The sequence below is a fragment of the Melanerpes formicivorus genome, unplaced genomic scaffold (assembly GCF_026170545.1).
Source record: "Melanerpes formicivorus ecotype bairdi unplaced genomic scaffold, bMelFor1.0.p_v2 SCAF_20, whole genome shotgun sequence".
NCBI lineage: Eukaryota > Metazoa > Chordata > Aves > Piciformes > Picidae > Melanerpes > Melanerpes formicivorus.
In genome coordinates, this window is record NW_027142372.1 from 10,547,035 (window position 1) to 10,570,505 (window position 23,471).

Consider the following 23,471-nt stretch of genomic DNA (forward strand, 5'->3'; position numbering starts at 1 on the left):
GAGCAAACAGAAAACAATTACTTCCTTTCTCTTCCAAAAAAAGAACCAGCTCTAAAAGGGGAACAAAAGAAACCCCATGTCTGGCACAGCACATGTGGAAGCTGCTGAAAGACTTGTCCCATCACGCTGTACATACTGACAGCTCGGGGCTGCCGAGCTCAACAGGGCCATGGAAGGAAAGACCAACAAGGTTGATCACAGAAAACACAGTAGGAAGTCCCAGAGTGACAGAAATACTGGAGGTAAGGAGAGTGAAAATTACCTGTTTGCTTAGAATTTCCCCATCTGGTGCAGGATATGGTTTAAAACTGCTGACTTTACCCTATTTTGTGTAAAATGAGAGGAGTGCTACTATAGTCGATTCTTTTCTCCAATGAAATTCTTCCTACAGGCCTGCTTCTACCCTATTGCCAAGCAAAAATAGTCTTTCATGAAAGACTTTAAAGCAAACACAATTGACTTCAACTTTCAAAAGAAGTCTGCTTAAAAATTCAATTACAGCCCAGTAGTCTGACCATGCTGTGAAAGGAGAATCCCACAGTGAACAGGCTTTTTAGCCAAATTAGCTGGAGTAAGCAAAACTAGATTATGAAACAAACTCCATCTCTAGAGCCATATAAGATGGAACAGTGTTTAAGAACAGCTGTATTAGCTTGGATAAAGTCCATCACACCCAATAAGCCTTCCCCTGATAGCAGCCAATATCACAAACATAGATAAACTACAAGAAAAGGGCAAGCATTTAATGGTGTTTTCCTGTACACTCCCCAAAATTCCAGAGATCTGCCCTTGATGGATTTTCCCTCCATAACTACATCTAATAGAAGCTTTATGTAACACCCTGGATACAGGATTAGCTCTGGGGCAGGAGTTCTGTCAGGAAAAAGTCTCACTTGAAGCCCAGCTTGAAGCTCTGCTTTATGCTCTCAGATTAGATGATCCCCAAAGGCCCCAGGGTGGAAATTCAACTAGACTTCCCATCCTTTAAATTTTACTATAGAGTTGCCACTTATTTATCCAAATGAAAAGAGTGGCAGTTTAAAATCATAAAATATTGCTCCTAAATTGAGGGTTTGTTGTCAAATTATTTCTCTTCATCTCTCTGCCTTGCTGCCAGCAACAGCACACAGCTACAGGACTGTTTCCTGTCCAACTTCACAGGTAATTTGACCTTTATTTAAATGTTCAGTAAGTTAGTGGCAAAGTAGTGAATAATGCTGTAATAAATACTCCTGTGATACTGCTAAATCTCACAGCAAGTCAGTTTTCAAGTGATCACCAAAGCTTTCTTTCCCATTAAAAGGGAAACTGTACTGAAATAATATGATTATCAAATGATAGTGACAATTGCAGTACTGAACATTCATCCAGCATCCAGGCCAGAAGCAGAAGACTGCCCAAAAGGATTAGAACCCTTTAGATATGGAATGATGTTTTTATCCAAGTCTAATAAAATTTACTATCAGCACATGAATTTGAACACAGAATTGACCCAAATCATTTTTGTCATCATATCACATTTTGTGTTTCTAGACTCTCCAAGCTGCTATTGACCCATGAAACTAAACCTAGCTCCCCCAAATGTTGAAGAGAAGAGAAGAGAAGAGAAGAGAAGAGAAGAGAAGAGAAGAGAAGAGAAGAGAAGAGAAGAGAAGAGAAGAGAAGAGAAGAGAAGAGAAGAGAAGAGAAGAGAAGAGAAGAGAAGAGAAGAGAAGAGAAGAGAAGAGAAGAGAAGAGAAGAGAAGAGAAGAGAAGAGAAGAGAAGAGAAGAGAAGAGAAGCGAAGAGAAGCGAAGAGAAGCGAAGAGAAGAGAAGAGAATTAACCAGGTTGGAAAAGACCTTTGAGATCATCGAGTCCAACCTATCACCCAACACCATCTGATCAACTCAACCATGGCACCAAGTGCCTCATCCAGCCTCCTCCTAAACACTTCCAAATGTAGCATGTTCAGCTGCAGCCCCGTGGAGTACAGCATGAAGTGCTGCTTTTATTTGCACACAGAGGTGAATTTTAGAAACTCGGCCTAGGCATGACAGTGTCCATTTGGGAGCAAACATTTTTGTGCACTTGGTAGAAAGAAGGATTTTCAGAAAGCCATTTGTGAGCCCTCCGCTCGCTCTGTGATTTCAATCTGTGCCCCTCTCCATACATGCACTTGAAATGTTATGCCAGTGAAACCAGTTTATTTGTTACCAGTTTGTGTTTACAGGCATGGTTTATTGCTGAAGTGAGAGATTCATTTCAGGGCTTGCAGGGATAGGATTAGAGCAGGGTAGATTTAGAGTGGACATTAGAAAGAAGTTTTTTACTGTGAGGGTGGTGGAACACTGGAACAGGTTGTCCAGGGAGGTGGTAGATGCCCTATACCTGGAACCACTCCAGGTCAGGCTTGATGGGGCTCTGAGCACCTGCTCTAGCTGCAGATATCCCTGCTGACTGCAGGGCAGTTGGACTAGATGACCTTGAAAGGTCCCTTCCAACCCAATGCATTCTATGGTTCTATGATTTTAGTTTGCGTAAACTGAGGAAATATTTATGGCAAACTTATTTTTAGTCTTGTCCTTTTTTGTTACTTTCATGCTCTTCTTATTTCACATTCCTTTTCTGCTTCCCTTTAGCTTTGTATAAACCTCTGTAGTTAACCACAATATTAAAAACCTAACAGGGTGCAAAGTGTCCCTGAAGAGAAAAATAACTCCTCCAGTAGCTGCCAGTCGTGTGGGAAATGGATGCTGCTGTTTATAACAGAGGTCCAGAACCCAGAGGTGCTAGCTGAGAAGGGGGGACAGGCATGACAACCAGGCCCAGGAGAAGGTCTGTAGGAGGTAAATGTGAGAATTTCCAAGGCCTACAGTGAGGACAGCAGCACAAGAAACACCTCTCATGACCTGCTGCCTACATACTTTATTAACTGCATGGGACCAGCAGTACTGGAGAACAGTACTGTATTGTAAGAAATAAGACAAGATCCCTTGTTGTCCTCTGTACTATCACAGGTGACAATAGATAAAATACTGAGAAGGTTTAGTGCAGAGAAAAATCTAGCAGAAAGGGAATAAATTTTTAAGAGATAACACAGTCTGAAAAATACTTTTTGGATAGCTTGCAAGCAAGTTTTTGCCCTGTCCTTTAACATGGCTCTCAGCCTTCAAGGATGCAGAAAAACAATAATGACCAAAATAACTCTTCTCTAGAGGCACTGAGCAAGAACATGGCAGCAGGAACAGCCAAAGACAAATACCTTTACCAAGACTGTGGTTCTTACTACAAACTATTGCAGCATGCCCAGGTGGCCAAGAAGGCCAATGGCATCCTGGCCTGCATCAAAAACAGTGTGGCCAGCAGGAGCAGGGAAGTCTTTGTGCCCCTGTACTCAGCACTGCTTAGGCCACACCTTGAGTGCCCAGTTCTGGGCCCCTCAGTTTAAGAAGGACATTTTGATCCTTGAACGTGTCCAGAGAAGGGCAACAAGGCTGGGGAGAGGCCTCGAGCACAAGCCCTATGAGGAGAGGCTGAGGGAGCTGGGGTTGCTTAGCCTGGAGAAGAGGAGGCTCAGGGGAGATCTCATTGCTCTCTACAACTACCTGAAGGGAGGTTGTAGCCAGGAGGGGGCTGGTCTCTTCTCCCAGGCAACCAGCACCAGAACAAGAGGACACAGTCTCAGGCTGCACCAAGTTTAGACTCAAGGTGAGGAGAAAGTTCTGCACAGAGAGTTGTTAGCTGTTGGAATGTGCTGCCCAGGGAAGTGGTGGAATCACCATCCCTGGAGGTGTTCAAGAGGGGATTGGACCTGGCACTTGATGCCATGGTCTAGTAGTCATGAGGTGTTGGGTGACAGGTTGGACTTGATGATCTTTGAGGTCTGTTCCATCATGAGGATCATGAACTCACTGAGCTTGCAGTGCTTGTGGATAGATGTACAGTTCATCTGACAGACGTTTCAATCAAGTCAAGCACATTCAAGTGACAACAATGTACACATACTTGATTAGTGGCAGAGTGGTCTGTCACTGGGGTCAGCTGCACATACTGGACTTGGATATCGCTCCCTTGGAGTGGGGATCCGTCAATGCCCCCCGCCGCAGGCTCCGCAGACGCGACAGCGATCAGCTGAGCTCCCTGCAGCACCTGCAGAGCAAGAGATGGGAGAAAACAACCCCAATCAGAAATGGATTAGCAACCACCTAACTTAAACCAGATGCAAAACTGAAGAGCATTAAAAAGAAACAGAAGAAAACTCCCCTATCGGTAACAGTTGCCTTAAATCTTGCGGGTTTCTGAGAGGACTTGGTACACATCTGGAAGGATTCCCAGATGAAATGCTCATCATGTTTTGCCTGATGGGATTCACAATTCTGTTACTGATTATTGCAAAGGCTAATGGGGACAGACTGAGCAGGTTACACGAGGGTGGGATAATGTCAATGGCACACCACGATCACACTTCCACTGTGACACAGACGCAGATCCAACACGCTCCTCCTCACAGCCACAGGCACTCAATTTCTGACACTTTATTACAGTGATGTTTATATCCCTGGTGTAAATTAAGGTGTAGAATTAAGAACATCTGCTAATTAATGCCTTCTCTAAACACATCTGCATTTGACTGGTGAAGAATAAGTCCCTTATAGGCTTCAAAGAAACCCCAGCTGATCCGTCTAAAAGCGCTTGCTTAAAAATACTGTTGTGCTGAGTCTAATTCTAATTTGCTACTTAAAACACAAATGATAGTGAAATAGAGGTGTGCAAACAAGCAGTCCCCAGTTTCATTTCTTAATTCTTCAACTACACATAATGCAGTTTTAATTTCTATATGCTGCAAGTGATGTATTCTTAACTGATGATAGCTGAAACCCCAGCGAACAAAAGACATCTTTCAAAGGAAGGAAAGAGAACAAAGAACAGAAATAACATTCTTAACAAAGGGGTTTTCTTAACTAAGTCTGATTTTGCAGCTGATCTGCAGGTGGGTGGCCATGCAGGAGTGGGTAGACCAGAAGTTCTCCAGGGAGTGTGGGAGGCAAAAGGTGACCTCCATAACTGACTTTCATGGGTGTTGTCAGGGTTTTATAGGGATCTTGGGTGTTCTGAGATACAGTCAGCATCAAACTGCAAGAGGATGCTACAGTTCTGGTTTTACAGGGGTAAGCAAAACTCGCTCATCCTATGGGACTTGTTCTGGAATGATGTCCAAACCACATCACAGTCTGTCCTATCCATTATCTGCAGGTTTTCAGTGGAATTTGTCTCATTTATTTCTGAACTACAAACTTCAGAACATCTGTGGGTAACTGAACAAGCCCAACTAAAGTGGCAAGTTTGGTTACAGCCCTTGGATTTGCAGTTGCAACCCCTTTTTCTTCCACGGTGCCTTATAAAACCAGATATCCCCATTTCCTCTAACAGAGGAGAAAGGTCTCAGAGGAAGAAATTATCTCAAAAACACATGCTGCTAGAAAGACAGACAGACACAAACAAACAGAGTAAGAGCACAAGAGTTAGAAGAACAGAATGCACAAAGTGGATTCAAGAACAGCATCTCATCAGTATGTCCACGCTTCCCCAGATAAAAACAGGATTTAACTTCAGCCCTGTAACTTCAATCAGCTTCACCTGCTAGCTTTGCTCTGTTCCTTTCACAAGTTTTCTATGAAACTACAGCAAGGCTGCAAAAAATGAATACATAAAGGGATCAATGGCTTTACATAACATGGACTTTGTGGAGGAGCTGGAGAACAGAGCCTTCCACAAACGGGGCAGGAGCAAATATAGGGATTTTCTTTGGCTGCTCACTTAACTTCCAAACCAGCATTTTAACTTTGTCATTCTTACCTGCCCTTGACCTTAAAACAGAGGGAATGTACCACAAAAATAAACAATCCTCTCTGAAAATGAACTTCTCTTCCCAATTCCACTGGGCTTCTCTAACATCCTGCCTCACTGCTTCAACACAGGTAACAGAATATGGTTAAACTGTAAAATAATAAACTCCACTTCTAACAAAATGGATTAATTTATGCTTTCAACACAGAGAACAAGCAGTTTGAAGTCACCCTTCCCCGTCACTTAGGCACAAAAGCATGGAAGTGTCCAGTGTGGGGTGTTGCTCAAGTTAACTCTGGCTACTGAGAGTTCAGGTTAAGGGTGAAAATGATCCTAAAAATTCCTTCTGTTCTTTCAGCTTGCCGTTACAGCCATGGGTAGGGAAAAAAAAGGTTTCTAAGAAGAAACAGAACACTTTGGGAAATGTTTGTAAGATATTTAACCATCATTTCCAGATCTAGGGCTTGGAGAGTGCTTGAAAGCTACCAGTGCTCTCGAGACCATTTTGTGACCCAGCGCAGTTTTGTGCTAAACCTTATTGCCTCAAAGATAGACCACTCTGCATGGTGACCCTGATGAAGACAGCTTGCCTAAATCAAAAAGTAAGGATTAAAGAGCCTCTTCTCTCACTATTCTAATCACCTAACACTTTCAGACAGAAATATCAATGCATTTCTATCAGTATTGATTTTAAATAGTCCCAGAAATACTGGAAAGGAAATGATTTTGTGCAGATGTTGAAAGTAAGTGTGAACTCCGGGCATTGCTTGTGAGTACAGAACCACAGCCTCTCTGACCAAACATTCATTTGCCTTGAAGCTCTGCAAGATCTCACAGAGGTGGAAGAGCTGACAGATGTGATAGAACAAGCTGAGGCACAGACTCTTACCCACTCAATGCATATTGTGCCCATATGGACCATCTCTGTCCTTCTTCCAGCAACATGAACACAAATCCAGGATTCCTGATCAGACCTGGAGCAGGAGCACGGATGCTTGCAGCAGTGTCATTCCACTGACCTGCATATTTGCTTTTTAAGTGGGAATTTTTCCCTCTTTTATCCACTTTTTTCCCCTCTTATTATTATCTCTTCAAAGTCTCAATGACTTGAGACGTGCAAGCTACCGAGCCTGAATATCCTGAGCTTCTATTTTTTGTCCCTTCTTCAGTGAGATATTTGCATACAAAGCAAAATAATAATAAAATTAGTATTAATAATGAAAAACAGCTCCCTCCCTTTCCATTTAAAGGTTATTTTAGCTCATAACTAATAGTTCCCATTTAGCATTCAACTGCCAGGGCAGGAAATAAAGTTTTTTTAAAGATTAAAATGTAGTAAGATTTCCTTCGCTTTCCTCCAAAGTTACTTCAGCAGAGTTTCCAACCACCGTTCAGCTCCCATCAAGTCCTCTACTGATTTTACTTATCACTGACAATTATGAAGCCTGTAACTTAACATATTTCTCTAGACCTCAAACCTTCAGGAACAAGTAATTGTGTGGGCACAGCTGAAGTCTGTTCACCAAAGCAAACCAAAGCCCAGCCTTAGTCTGGTCCTTGCCACACCAAGCTTTCTAAAATCACATTCTTGCTGCTGTTGGTGTGAGCCTTTTTATTAATCTAGGCAAGCACATGTGTTTGCCTACCTATAAAAAGCTCAAAGACAAGGCAAACTGGGATTTTGGTATCTTTTTCCCATCATTTCTTCCCATTTCTACTGCAGGAATGTAAGAAAAGAGGAAAGTTTCTTTACAAAAAACCCCTAGGGTTTGAGTAACCAAAAGTGGTTGTGTACAGAAGGTGCACATCTGAAGATCCAGCAAGGAACCATTCCAGCCAAGGTTGTGCAGAAGAAGAGTTGTGCATAGGAGAAAGGCAAGATTGCAGTGAGGTGCTGTGGCCAAAACACTGACAAAAGGACAGTGTGGGCCCCAAAGGGTCAGTATGGTTGTGAGTTCAAGAGAAGATTGGATGTGGCACTTGGAGCCATGGTCTAGTCATGAGGTCTGTGTTGATAGGTTGGACTCAATGATCCTCGAGGTCTCTTCCAAACTTAAGTCATACTGTGATACTGAGTTTTGATGATTCCTGGTACAATACATGCCAGCACTTGATGAAGTAGAGCAAGACACAGCACTGAGAAACAAGCCCAGTATGGAGGCCACTAAAGTATAAAGGAAACTCAGTAACATGAATAGAAAGCCAACAAAGCTGGTGAAGGGTCTGAAGAGAAGGTCTTGTGAGGACAATCTGAGGGAGCTGAGGTTGTTTAGTCTGGAGAAAAGAAGGCTGAGGGGAAACCTTCTGGCTCTCTACAACTCACTGAAAGGAGGTTGGAGTGAGGTGGGTGTTGGTCCCTTATCCCAAGTAACTAGTGACAGGATGAGAGGAAATCCCCAGTGCACCAGAGGAAGTTCAGGTTGGACATTAGGAAAGAATTCTTTACTGAAGAAGTAGCCAGGGATTGGAACAGACTGCCCAGGGCAACAGGGCAGTCACCACTGTGAGGTCAAAAAATGTGTAGACATGGCACTTTAGGATATAGTTTAGTGGCCACAGCAGTGTTGGGTTGATGATTGGACTTGATCTTAGAGGTCTTTTCCAACCTCAGTGATCCTGTGCTTCTATGATGTAGCTCACATCCTGCTCTCTTCAAGCCAGCAGCTCTGTTTAACTGAGGTCAAGTGTTTTTTAAAAGCTCCCATGTGATGGTGGCTGATGCAAAGTTAGCTTGCTGATTTCACAGCCCAGTTCCAATAAAACTGAAGTATTAACACAACAAAAAAGAGCAGCAGCAAAGGACAGACTGACCTAAGTGTTCTTCATGCTAAGATGAAGCAGTATTGATGGAAAATCACTCTAACCCTTGTGCTGTATTTATCTATCCCCTATGTATATGAAGAAAGAACTGACATACCCTGATGATGTGTTATCTTTCTGGAGAAACACGCTCACATTCAACCTGCAATCCTTCAGAGCTGACAGTATGGACCAGGGATCACCACACACTGCTGCACACTTCCTGTGCTCTACTTAGAAACTGAACAACAAGTATTTTGACAGACTCACAAGACAGTTTTAAGGACTTAAAGTTTTATCTTCCAAACTTTTTGAAATACTAACAGCAATAAGACTGAAAGTTCCTCTTCCAAAGAGATAAGGAAAACAGATGGTCCACAGTGCTGCAGAGAGCATCTGCAGCTTTCCTCTCTCATTAACTAGTGATGGGAAGCATACAGAGGTGCGAGGAAGCACATGGAAGATGTAACCTGACCTTTAGATCAGTTCTTGGCAAGCCTCATTTTAAGCAGAAACCTCCAAAATATGAGGGCCACTCTTCCTTTTAAGGTGCATTTTTATGGCTGCCTTCTGCCTGATTTCAAATTACTATGATGACACTAAAGGAAAACAGCAAAATTCCTACCAGTCACATTTTTCCCTAAGTCACTACAGACACTGAGTTCTTAAAGTTGAACTTGTTCTATCATTTCACTATTACCAACACCACCACATGAGAAGAACCCCTTCAAGCTGTGTTGTGTGCTCCAATAACGTGTTCCATATCCAGCCACCAGTTTTCACAAACCAATGGATTCTTCTGGTTTACTGTCACAAAGGGCTGACCATTACCTAGTTTGTCTTAAATGGCATACATTAAAGACCCTTGCACAAAGCAGTTCCCTTGAAAACCATGGCTGCCTTTTGAAGCAGAACATCTCTTTCAGAATGGGATGGGATGGGATGGAATGGAATGGAATGGAATGGAATGGAATGGACCAGACCAGGTTGGAAGAGACCTTTGAGATCACTTAGTCCAACCTATCACCCAACACCATCTAATCAACTAAACCATGGCACCAAGCACCCCATCCAGTCTCTTCCTAAACACCTCCAGTGATGGGGACTCCACCACCTCCCTGGGCAGCACATTCCAATGACCAATCACTCTTTCTATGAAGATCTTAGAGGCCACCCCATCTTCATTTCACCCACTTCCATTGACAGAACAGCTTGGAGGATCTAACACACTGCCCCATCATCTGTGTCTTATGCAGGAACAGGTTTGGGTGGTGAGAGACAGGATTCTATCCTATCAGGCAGAGGAGTAAAGGTTCACTAGTATAAAAAAACTAGTTCTGGAATATTTGTTTCTTAGAGCAATACATTATTTTACATCTAGCTTTATTAGAAGGCAGGTTGAGTTAATCACATCAAGTAATCTAGGTCAGAGCATAAAACAAGCTGTTATTTTCATTACTTAGCATTTAATTACACTGCCAGTTACATATCACTAATTATCCCTTTTCTTTCCTATCTTTGATTAAAATACTGAACAGCTTTAGTCCACAATATTTGTGGGAAAACACCAGAAAAATACAACTTGGAAGGCTGAAGATTGCTTTCTGCAATATAGCAACTAAATTCTGTATAAATTAAATGTTGGCTTCAGTCATTTACTACAGGGCTACAGCCATCGAGGCACTGAGCAGATCAGGATGTGGAAATAAACCCCAAATCGTTTAACTGCCAGTCAAGCTGACCAACCCAACCCGTTGCTTCACATGAAGTATGCTAACATGTTTTAAATCTTCACTAATTACCTCAAAACACTTCCTCCAAGCTGGGCATATTTACCAAATTAAAAGCACACTCTTCAATGTCTGTGCTCAGACAACTGATGCCAAAGATTCAGCTACAATGTTCTCTCTCCACTTGCGCAAGATACCAGGTTACAGACTGGGCCATGCAGGACCTGGGAAGTGACTAAACCCTGCATTAGGCACTGGTGAGACTGCACCTCAAATACTGGGTTCACTTTCGGGCCCCTCACTGCAAGAAGAAAATTGGCAGGCTGAACAGGTCCAGAGAAGGGCAATGAGGCTGGTAAAGCTTCTAGAGCATGACCCTTGTGAGGGGCAACTCAGGGAACTGGAGTTGTTCAGACTGCAGCAGAGGAGGCTGAGGGGAGACCTTCTGGCTCTTTACAACTCCCTGAAAGGAGGTTGGAGCCAGGTGAAAGTTGGTCTTTTCTCTCTAGTGTCAAGTGATAGGACAAGATAAAATGGCCTGAAGTTGCACCAGTGGAGGCTTAGGTTGGGTATTAGGAAAAATTTCTATGCTGAAAGAGTTTTCAGGCATTGGAAGAGGCTGCCCGGGGAGGTGATGCAGTCATCCCTTGAGGCATTCAGAAAACATGAAGACATGGCACTTTGGGACATGGTTTAATGGCCATGGTGGTGTTAGGTCAACCATTGGACTCAATAATCTTGTGTCTTTTTGAACCTTAATGATTCTACATACAGAGGGAGGGGAAGCAGAATTCTGTGAGACCCAGTAGTAATGGAAGTGACTAGCAAAGTCAGAGTCCCCAGATCATGTGGCACCTTCCACCACTTAAAATCAAACTGCTCCACTTCGCTGCCCTCAAATATTGAGATGTAGTATGATAAGGGTTCTGCAGAAAATTACACTCTGAGAGCCTTGGTAAGGTTAAGATACTACATGCCCATTAACATCCCAGTGTGTTTCCTTTAACATAAAAGTAATTTTTATCTAGTAACTAGAAACTATATAAAAAGGATCCCCTGCTCTTAACGATCAGGCTGCCACTCTGAAGTGAACAATCCCGTTCGTAAAGCTTCACAGGCAGTCATTCCTTACTCCAACACACAACCTGCACCCAAATTTGCTATTTATTTCCTGCATAAAATGTGCCAATAGAACAATAAATTCAGCTTACATGCAAGTCTAATATATGGGCAGTTTGTAGAGGGAGCAACGCTCCCTGATGTGCAGTTCTAAGTGTGCTGAATTGAACCATGCAAAAAGTGACCTTAAATCTGTCAAAACTTCATTAACTAACACCCCTGCAGAGCCATATAACCCGGAGCACCTCCTTTAAATTCCCCAAACTAAGAGGCATGAAAAGTGAACCTGATTTCAGCTCTACCAAGTGTGGAAAAACGAATAACTCCAGAGTACATTTTTATCAGCAGTATTATTTCCTTGCATAACAAATAATAAACCATCTCATCTGCTTCTACTCTGAGCGTGTACCACAGCACAGCTCTGCTCAGGAATCATAGAATCATTAAGGCTGTGAAAGGCCTCCAAGATCACCACGTTCAGCCATCAACCCAACTTCATCATGCCCACTAAACCATATCCCAAGGTGTCCATGTCTACACCATTTTTTAACACCTCCAGGGATGGTGACTCCTTAACAATCCTGTCATTCTAAAAACTCGTGAGGGTTTTTCCATCTCTCCAGGTTTCACATCTCTCTCCAGGTTAAGTGCATCCTGCCTCAATGGCAGTGAACACCTAAAGACAAAGGTGTACTTGTTCCAAGTAGCTCACACTTTACTGGGTCCACAAGCAAACTGTCTCACGGCAAGTTGGAGGTCCCTGAATGGCTCCTTTGAGAAGCAGTTGAACACAAAAGGGGGATCAGTGTAACTAAAACTTACTCCGTGCAGTGTTACGCTGGCTGAGAGGGATGGAGAGTTAATTACTAAGAAAAGCTGCAATCAAGGTTTGTGCCATGTGGTCTGAACACAATGAGATCATATGGAATCCTATGTGAAAGCAGCCCACATTTACATCAGCAGTGTTTTGTTTTAACTCAGTGTCACAGGTAGATGAACACTGATGTATCTGCCAGCATCAATGGGGGACAAAGCAGAGTTACTGCCTCGACACACTTTGTGGTCACATCCCACGGAAGCCAAGTGGTTTCCTTCCTTAGAGTTCAAGTCAAGACATAGGCTCAACCCCTATAAAATGACGTAAAATATACCAAAACAAAGCTCAGACTTCCACTGCAAATACACTTTAAACTAGCAGATGTGCACAACTTAATTACAATTAATTGGCAGAAGAAGAGCAGATGTAATTTCAGTAAAAATGACTTGGTTTTGGAAAGAGGGGTTACCTCATCTAAATCCACTGTATCCAATTAAAGAGGCTGTTTGGAAGTAGGAGGCTGGTAAGGGAATCATACCTCTGACTCATCTCTTGTGTGGAGATACCCTTAGGAAAGCGCCCACCATGGGAAACATCTCCAAACAACTTTGTTGTTAACTCTTTTTTCCGAGGTTGCGCTTCCCAAACCACAGCCTACAGTTTCATTTCAGCTGTTCCACAAGAGGTGGTTTGATCATGGAATCACAGAGTGCTTTGGATTGGAAGGGACCTTTAAACATTCCTGATCTACCTGCAGCTTCCAGAGCTCCACTGACTTTTTTACTTGGAGGGTGACAGAGCAGGGGAGCAGGCTGCCCAGAGAGGTTGTGGAGACTTTCAAACCCCACCTGGACACGTTCCTGTGCAAATTGATGTAGGCACAGGGGTGTTGGACTAGATGATTTGCAGAGGACCCTTCCAACGCCTACCATTCTGTGATTCTGTGATAAATTAGGTACTCTGAGTATTTCCTGCCCACCTCCTCTGAAGGCAAGGCTCTAAGATAATCAGACTCCTCTCTATCTCATCTGGTGAGCCAATGCTTTACATCATGCACACACGTGGAGATGGGACTGCCAGGTAATCAACCCATCCCTAATTCTTTCATACATCCCAATCGCCTTTAGGCAGGAAAGGAAGACACACAAAACCGGCACAAACCCATAACTAATCATTTCAGCTCAGCTCAGCCTTCCACATTGTTACAGCTTGCAAAATCTTGCGAGCTAAATCACTGCAAGAACAGTAAATACAATCCAAACCTATGCAATGGCAACGTTTTGTGATGGAACAGCTTCACGTGAGCAGTAAATACGGTAAAATGGATGGAATGACTTCCAAAAGGAAGATTTATCAAGAGCAGACTATCAAACCTCTCTGATAGTTCACTATTTTGAGCAAGGCTCAAGAAGCCTTTGGCTTCAGTGGGTTTTTTTTTCCCAGCAGAATGTTTTTTTTGGGTTTTATTCAACGCACAACTGAGTGCTATTAAGAAATGGCTGGATAATTCAGTGACAAATACTACAGCGTCAAAGAAATCTTACTAAGCTGGAGCTGCCGAGTGCAAAAGCTCAAGAAACAAGTCAGACACAAGTGACCCAGACTCCTCTGACTGACCCGCACTGATAAAAGCTCTTCCAGTGAACAATAAAAAACATGGTGATTCACACAGCATCTGCCTGGTGGGAAATTTTGTGTTGTGACATAACCTAGCCAGGAGAGGTTAGGTTAGGTTGGAAAGGGAGGGGATAATTCAGTCCTAAGGGGTTGTCTTCCTTTACATTTTGATGTGATGAGTCCCTGCTAGTCTCAAAAATGTAAACATGGCTTTAAAAGTCACCATGCTGGTCCCCATCCTCCAGTCTCAAATTCCTTTTGGGATTAGTTATGCTTAAAGCAAAAGTTACAGAGAGATGCTGAAGTGCTTTCAGTATTTACTATGAAATTCTGCTAAAGTCTTCAGGCAATTTCAGCAGAAATAGCATTCAGTCATTTCATAAATAACTAGAAAGTTGGATTCGGATTCTCAGGGCTGCTGAAAGGGTTCATCTCCCCCAATGAAGCTAGCAGTAAATATGCCACATACAAACAGTAAAGAGCAGATCATCGAGGATCTACCAGAATCACACACATCTGGTATTTTGCTTACAAAGGTCTAAACCAATTTATCAGTTTCCCCTCAGAACAGTGAGTTTACTTTGATTCCAGAAAGAAGATACATTTTGGGGGGGAGGGGGAGCAGGGGTGTTACTGCAAATGTTTGCATCATAACTGGCAGGGGTTGGTTTTAGGCTTGGTTTTTTTTTTAATGCAAGCAAAATAACATCTGAAAGTTTGGCTTTTGTTGCCTGGGTTACAAAACATTGTTCCTACTGTACTCTGCGGGAGCTGATTAGGCTGGAGAAATATGGATGGGAAAAACATCCCATATGCGACAATGCCATGAGCTTGTTATGCTCAGAGGGACAGAGAAGTTCTAGCATTGCAATGTGCAGGAAAGAGTCCCAGGGAAAAGAAAATTAATACATACCTCTTGCAGTTTAATTATGACATGATGTAATGGGCTCGGTTTATGTCAATCAGTATCAGAAGGAACAGGCTCAACTGATATCAATCAGTATCAGAAGTACACAATGGAGCCAAGGGAACAGCAGAAGAAGAATGGTAGGAACAGCCGCGGTGAGGAGTGAGCTGTAACCGTGCCTGAGCTATAAATCAGAGCTTGAGGAAAGTTATAAGCCAGCACTTGTCAATTAAAAATTACTTAAATTAGAAATCAGCTCTCCTGAGGATTACCTGAATTACATTAATGAGTTTCTTACTGAAATTTGCACACACACACAAAAAGAGAACGCCGCAGACACAATGCAAGGCAAAGGACAGGAAAGAGTGAAAACCTGACAGAAGTTGAAGAATAGATTTGACTGCTCTGGGGTTTTTCCCTTTTACAAGCCAAACACCTAAGGAAGATGCTCTCTGATCTGCACAGACGAAAAAGGAATCCAGAATTTCAAACCACAGAATTGTTTTGGTAGTAAAAGACCTTTTCAGATCATGAAATCCAACCATTCTCTAACTTTACTAAGTCTGGTGTAAGCCATGTCCCCTCACCCCACATTTCTCTGTCTTTTAAACCTCATCAGAGATGATGATTCCACTATCGCCTCTACCTGAGCAGCCCTGACAACCCTCAAAGGGAAGAAATTGTTCCTCATGTCCAACCTAACCTTCCCCTGGCACCACTTAGGACCATTTCCTCTTGTTCTATTATTTGTTCCTTGGATGGACCCCCACCTAGCTTCAACCTCCTTTGCTGCAGGCTGAACAAGCCCAGTTCCCTCAGCTGTTCCTCACAAGATCTGTTCTCCAGACCCTTTACCAGCTTTGTTGCCCATTTCTGGACATTCTCCAACACTCAATATCCTTTTTGGATTGAGGGTGTCTTGTCCCATGGTTTTGCTCTTCCACCCAGATATCAGGATAGATAGGAAGAACAGACAGCTGCAAGACACACAAAGACAAGGAGTTCCAGTCATACTATGGGGGAGGACACACATTTGTAAGGGGAATGTGCACTCCAGAATTTAGACTATATGCAATAAACATCTGAAATGGCTGGGTGGAGAATGAAAACCATATGACAAGAACACCTGGACTTCTCCAATACCCAAACAAAAGGTTACAGGATATCAGTAGGAAGAGAATTAAAATGCCCAACTACATCTCTAAACTTGGCTTCTGTCTCCCAGCAAAGTTCATGTAAAAAGAATCCAAAAGCATAGAAGTTTTATCTACTTCATGTAAATAATTTGCATTGAAAAAGACAGCACCACTGTAAGCTGCTCTCTGTGCTCCAGCGACGACCAAAACTAGAAGCAGATGTAACGCTGATGAGAAGCTCCATATCATGTTCCACCTCTGGGTATCTCATGCTGCATGTCACAAACATTTTTAGACAATAGCTCTCAAACAACAGAAATTCAGAAAAGTGATCACTTTCTTTCTTACACATATCCACTGTCATTTTAAAACCCATCATCTTTATCGGGGAATTAGTAAGGTGAGAAGTCTCACAGGATCAAGTCCAACCATTAACCCAGCACTGCCAGGTCACCACTAAATCATCATCCTCAGCACCAGATCAACACAGTTGTGAAACTCCTCCATGGATGGGGACTCCATCACTACCATGGGCAGCCTGGTCCAGGCCTTGACAACCCTCATGGGAAAGAAATTGTTCCTCATCTCCAGCCTAAGCCTCTCCTGGCACAACTTGAGGCAATTCCTTATTACTTGTTTCCTGGGAGAAGAGACCAACCCCACGTAGCTCCAGCCTCTTTTCAGGGAGGTGTAGAGAGTCCAAAGGTCTCCCTTCAGCCTCCTTCTTTCCAAGCTGAACAACCCCAGTTCCTTCAGCTGCTCTTCATAAGATTTGTGCTCCAGATGCTTGCCAACTTCATTGTCCTTTGGACCTATTCTAATAGCTCAGCATCCTTGTAGTGAGGGGCTCAAAACTGAACCCGGTGTTTAAGGTGTGAATTTGACCAACTTTAATAATGTTAAGTCTAACACAGATGACCTTCCTTTGATTTCCATCAACACTCACAGGTAAAACATCAGTTACACACATGTGTGTAGTGTGTCTATCTATCTATCTATCTATCTATCTATCTATCTATCTATCTATCTACCTACCTACCTACCTACCTATCTATCTATGCACACATGTATCTCTCCATACAAAGCCATACCATTTCTGCCTAGCTTCTCCATCAGAAGCCTGCTCAATAATGGAATTTCACAAGTGATTTCCCTCTAATCAAGGCATTTAGTGTTTGTAATACCCTGGAAAAGAGCTGGGGGGAATTGGTGCTTCCTTCACACCAGCCACTGCAATGATGCAAATGTGCTTTTGCTAATTTAACATCACTAAATCGAAATGAATCCCAAGCAAGAAGGAAAAACTTTCTTCCCTGTGAGGGTGCTGGAACCCTGGAGCAGGCTGCCCAGAGAGGTTGTTGAGGCTCCTTCTCTGGAGACTTTCAAAACTTGCCTAGATGTTGTGACCCTGGGCAAGCTGCTGCGGGTGACCCCACTTTAGCAGGGAGGTTGGACTAGGTGATCACCAGCGGTCCCTTCCAGCCCAGCCTGCTGGGATTCTGTCCGTGGCAGCTTGTTTGACTAAGTCATGTTCTACATTTTATGGTCCTGCAGATGATACTTCCACAATTTTGCAAACGAATTCCTGCTTACTGCATTAATTTCCTCCTTCATTTATTTTTCTCAAGCTGAAGCCAGTAACCTGACATTTAACAATTATCCAACTTCTCTAAGAATGTGAATTGCCAGTTACATTCCACATTGAGAACACCAGGAAAATCAGTTCATTTCATTTTTTTTTTCCTGGTAGCAGCTCTCAAAATATATTTTTCACTTGCTTGTATCAGCCCACGGCATGAAGTTCTGCAGGGGAAAGGATTTGCAGAGAGACTGATATGACAGGAGATAACCAAACCCCTGCTGTTTCACTTCTGAACACAGAAGAGCAAGGAGTGATTGTTTGTCCCCTTCCTGCATGGCCCTAAAGATTCTACCGAGTCATTCTAAAGACATTAGGTAACAATGTACAGCCTAGTCTGCTATAAATCACTTGCATCTCTTTGCTTTGGGGGTGGAAAACAATTGGCACAGTAGTTGAGTGCCTGTTTTCCCCTGTGAATTAAACTTCAACCATATGTCTACTGTCAGGGCAGTTTTACCCTTCAGGAGCACCAGCCTTGGTGGCTCTCCAAGGGCTTGTGTGCTTATCCGCGCACGCCGTCGTTTATCTGCTCCTTTGAGTTCGGTTTCTAGTTCAGTGAAATCCACAGCACTGGATTACTTTGGGATGTGATTTCAGGCACCCTCCATCAGGAGCACAGTCTCCCAATCTTTTATTACTTTGCTGCAGAGTTGAAAGTTTCACCTATGTGGAGCTTCCAGACAATGAATGGCCTGTGGTTGAACTTAAATCAGGGTGTCCCATACGGCAGGAGATGTTGCTACCAGCTGAGCCTCTGGGCCAGCCAAAGGTCTTTACTTTCTGCTGCAGCATCCAGATAGCATTTGCATACATCTGAAACTTTCCAATCAGCAGTTGGATTTTTCTGAAACGCATTTTTGAACAGCTTTCAATGTATTTTATTTTATTTTATGTACACATATATATGTAGTTTGGGGTTTTTTTGTGTGTGTGAGAAAAGGGAGAGGAATATGGAGTGTCAATTTGAAGCAGACTTCAATGAAAGCTCTGGACCCAAAACTATTGTTTTCTTCGAGTACACATCTGGTTTTCCCCAACATACTGCCAGCTCTGTAACTCACTTTAATACCCAGCTGGGATAATGTAAAACCAGCATATAACTGAAAATAAATGCTAGAAGCACATATTTTTCTTCAGTAATACTTGTATGCATTAAGTTCAACTTGACTAACGTTCTAGCCACATACCGAAAAGTTTGTCTCAGTGAAGGGGGAAGAGGAGGAGGAGGAGGAGGGAGAGAAAAAAAACAAATGACCCCCCCACCCCCGCAAATCAGGCACCGTGCGTGCGTGTGGCCGCACGATTGCAAAGTCCAACGAAAGCTCACTGCAGCAGCACAGAATCTTGCTTTCAGAAGGTTAAAACCACTTATTTTTACAATCAAGAAGCAAGGTTTTAAAGCAAAGACATTTAAACCGTGGTTTTCTCACCACATCAGCAAGGAATTAGCAAAGTGGCTAAAGCTTGCGTGTTGCGGGAATGTTCCCCAGGCTGCCGGCAACCTTCTCCCTGATCAACTCCAAACTTCCTTCTTTCCAGTCCGTGGGAAGTACCAATGTCTGGTACCAAAATCTTTTAATTCCCAAGGAACTAAAACTATTGGAGTGCACAGAGGAAACTGCTGAGTAAAACAAGCTGAATCCACAGAATACTCTCATATAGAAAAATCAACTTGTTTTGGCAGCTTGGATGGCCAAAACATAATGGTTGGACTCAATGATCTTAGAGGTCTTTTCCAACTGAAACAATTCTGATTCTGTGATAAATCTGAAGCTGCGTGACAACGAAAAGTGACAACCTGAGAACGTTATCGTGAAGGCTGCTAAGAAGCAAATACAAAGCAAGGACCACAGTGAGCTGTCTGAAAGCCATTCCTAAAACATTCTTAAAGGAGTTTAAAGAAGTGTCAGTAAAAGTTATTTCTTCTCCCAGCCCATTAATGTGTGAATTGTTTTGATTTAGATTACCAGATCTTTAGTCACACAATAACTTTACATCCTACAGACTGACTTTATGTGGCTGGTTGTTCTTATCGAGATGAAAAAAAGGCTGAAAATGGATTCAGCATTTTAGAACAACAACCCCAAAAAAAAAAACAAACCAACCCCCACATTTGGACTTGATCAGATCTGGTCCTGATACAAATTACAGCAGTTACAAAGATTTGCAGCCCTCACATGGTTTCTGAGACTGCCTTGGGAGTGTAAAATGCCAAGATGCTATTAATATAAAGATTCCATATAACATGTGCGTATAAAATGCACTTTTTTTTTCCGTAGCAAATACAGAACATGCTACTCCCCCCCTCCCACACACACACACCTTGAAAATCAACATATTTGACTTCAGCAAAACGAGATCGTTAAGACAGGCACCCGGAGTGACCTTGCTCCAGCGTATCAACCAGTCAAACCCCTCGTGCTGAATTTCTCCAGCCCACTAACTCTGAATTCAGAGTTAATAAGGGGAATTCTAGAAATAGTTCCTCTTACATGTATAATTTCTTTCCAAATACCAAGGTGTTCCTAGCAATTTATTCTCTTCCTGGCACCAACATCTTCCTCTAGAAAAAACCTCTGGTCGTAGCTTGCTGGAATCACAGTGCAAGGGCTCCAAACCGCACAGCACGGAAGTTATTTCATGATCTCCACTAAGTCCAAGTTTCACACATATGGGTGCTTTTGGGGAAGAAGGAGGGGGAGAAATGGGATTTAATGAGGAGGAGGAGGAGGTAGCAAATCATACTTGAGGACATAAAAGCACAAGAAAGAGAAAAGGAGTAAAACAGACTCCCTGGTGGTGTTGGAGATTTGTAGCTGACCAAGTATTCCCGCTGATACTTTGCTTTTATTTCCTCATCGATGTGCAAACTGGGCTTTTTTTTTTTTCCTTCAGATATCACTTAGGAATTAGATCACACAAAGCACAAAGAAATCCACTGTATAGGAAATAAGCCACAGAGGAGAGAAGTAGAGAAATAGCCCTAGAAAAGATTCACTTAAAAATTTCTTTCCCTTTCAACCACATTGATTAAAACTCCTCAGTAATTATCCATCCCAGGGCTTGAGATAAATAAGTATGATGAGCCAGGGTTACAAAACACAGCAATAATAACTAATATTTTGATTTTAAAGCTTAAATAATGGTAGATGGAATCTAGCAGGCAGCAAACAGGTAAAAGTTTTCTGAAGAGTCTGCACTGCGTGAAAAACTTCATCTTCAACACAGACAGAAAAGAACATTTCTGGCCATTTTCACAATAATAACATCCATAACATTCTCTAAATGACTGATTGGGGGTTAATTTCATTGCCTGAGTGTCCAGATAGGCAGATGGAAACAATGAGATGAAGAAGACTATGAAATCCTGTCCCACCCTCCTCAAGTGCGTGAGCTCTGCACGGCGAAGGAGCAGCAGCTCGAGCCTGCACATTTGCTGCGTGCAGCTCACACTCCAGGCTGACTCATCGGTAGTTTTAGAGGTGCAAGCTTCGCACCCCCTCTGCCTGCAACTGCTACATTTTTAATATCAGGGCTCAACAACCTAAGGCTTTGCTTCCCTCCTCTGCTGGGGTGTAGACCTGACCTGAATGGTGGCTTCAGCTGGAGTGTTTGTCACTTCAAGACAAACCTGCTCCTGGTTTGCCCCTTCGAGCTGCATCTGATGTGCAGATTTTTCCACTCTTCTCCCTTTCTGAAATCCTGTGAGTCTTCTGAACAGTGGTGGCAAATACCAGCATTGTTCTGGATTGCTGGGTTCACAGCAGAGCTTTTTTTTTTGCTGAATATTGCATTAAGATGATGCAAAATGTCAAGAGGCAATTCTAGGGGGGAAAAAACCTCAACTTTTTTTGGGTGAGATAAGGCTAATCATCAGTAACATTTACAATAGAAACGCTTGAATTTGAACCTTGGACAACCTTTGGTATTTCTTCACTTGGTTCAAAATTTGTTACAGGGCTAATTTCCACTGCTGTAAAAAATGTTCTGTCATTTGGATCCAAATTACTGGTGACATTTACTGTGGTCCCTTCAGAGACCCACGCAGGCCAGTCCTAGACCTAGTGCAGCTTTATTTACAAAGAGCTCCTTTGAGAGCACAAGCCAGCTCCGTACGGACCAATGCACGTCTTTAAACCCTCCAGATCTCATTACATAAACCATAGCTGCAGTTGCTGACATTCATAAATTAATTTCTAAGGCATTAGGGCACAGGGAAATGGTTATGTTATATGGTTCCTTTGGACTTTCCAGGGGCTTTAACGGGGAAGAACAGAGCAGCTACCTGCAGACGCAGAGCAGCAATGTCCTTTTGCTTCTGCAGGATGTGGTGCTGCACAGATCTACCTGTGAGGTTGTGAAGTCCTTTGTGTCATGTTAGAGGGCTTAGTACCATTGCTACTGACAAACATTCCTTCAGACAAGAAATGAGTGCTGATCTTCACAAAGGCAAAGATTAAATTAAAACCACTTCAGTTAACGCTGGAAAAACCTCTCTGAAATTTCTGGACATGTTTAACTAACACAGAAAGTTTCTAATTGCTTTGATACCACAAACAAAACAGCTCTGCACTGAAAGGGATAAAGGTGCACGTGAAAACAATGTGGACAAAATGATAACAGTGGCACAAGAATGAATCTTGAAAGTGGTTATGAATACTGTGCAGGAAAAGTGCTCACACATCTTAACTGAATCTGAGAGTGAAAACTCAAGGAGAAGGAGAAAGTTCACAAAACATGACGAGAGAAAAGCACAAAGTTCAAAGCACCTCTACCTATCTGACTCTCAACAGCTTCTCCTTCCAGATAAAAATTATGCTGGAATATTAACAGCACTTGAGAAAAATAAAAGCAAAACTCCCCGCTGCCAAGCACTGCTGTTAAGACAGTTATACAGAACAGGATAAAATGTCTGTTAAGATAAATGCAGGGAACACTGGACAGGACTGAGATTTCAATTCATAGCTAAGAAAATTTCTAGCCCTTATGTTGATGAAACATTAGATTCCAGGGTAATTTAGCATCAGGTAGACTTGCAGTTTGGTTTTGGCGTGCCAGATTCATGAAACACTTTCACAGTTTTTCAAGGGGAAAAAGTTTTGCATGGGGAAATAATCTGAAAGGGTCATAACTGAAGTAATTACACTTAGCTCTAAATGCAAGCTGCAAAGCTTTTCCTCAATCAGTGGCAACGAAAGTGAATGTACTTACTCTAAACAACAAAAATGTCTATTCATCCAGTTTAAAGGACTTGAGGGGGAGCCAGCTGTGCAGTAAAAGCAATGAGATCTTTCAAAAGCTTCTATGGAATATTTTAGATAGACAGATAAAATTCAAAATACATCCTATTTATCACTGGGGGGGGGGCAGCAAGCATCAGTTTTATTGTTTTTACTGTGGCTGGAAATGAGATTTCAGATTGAAAGGGAAGGACAAACAATGCTCAAGTCTTACATCTAAACATGTTTGTTCAGTGGTTGATAATGGGGGAAGGTTTCCATCCAAGGAAAACAAAGTAACGAACCCGACCTAACAAGGCAAAGGGTGATGGAGGATTCAGTCTGTGTGATATTAGGAACACAAATCATGTTAAATTACATGCTAATAAAAAGACAGCTCTGAGGAGCTTTACAGACCAAAAAAATTCTCACGCTTATCCAATACTCTCAGTGTTTCTGGCCTCGGATCTTTCTCTGGGTGCAGCTGCTTTATGCTAAAGTACTCATGAATTTTGGCCACTGAGCAGCACAGCCAGGTCCAGAAAAGCAGGGTGGATGCAGGGCTGCAGGTTTATTGTTGTCCCCTTTCCACTCGTGACACACACACAACCCATCTCCCCCCGGCATTTCATGTCTAGACAAATACCTAAAGCTGTAA

At 42.6% G+C, this 23,471-nt stretch overlaps 1 protein-coding gene across 2 annotated transcripts in view; it reads right to left on the minus strand.

Moving 5' to 3' along the window:
• BANP (BTG3 associated nuclear protein) overlaps positions 1-23,471 on the minus strand; it is a 173,448-nt gene that overhangs the window by 1,207 nt on the left and 148,770 nt on the right. For both annotated transcript variants that reach the window (XM_068150802.1, XM_068150801.1), the window contains exon 12: positions 3,986-4,129. In XM_068150802.1, coding sequence (XP_068006903.1) covers positions 3,986-4,129 — 144 coding nt within the window. The remainder of the gene's footprint in view (positions 1-3,985; positions 4,130-23,471) is intronic.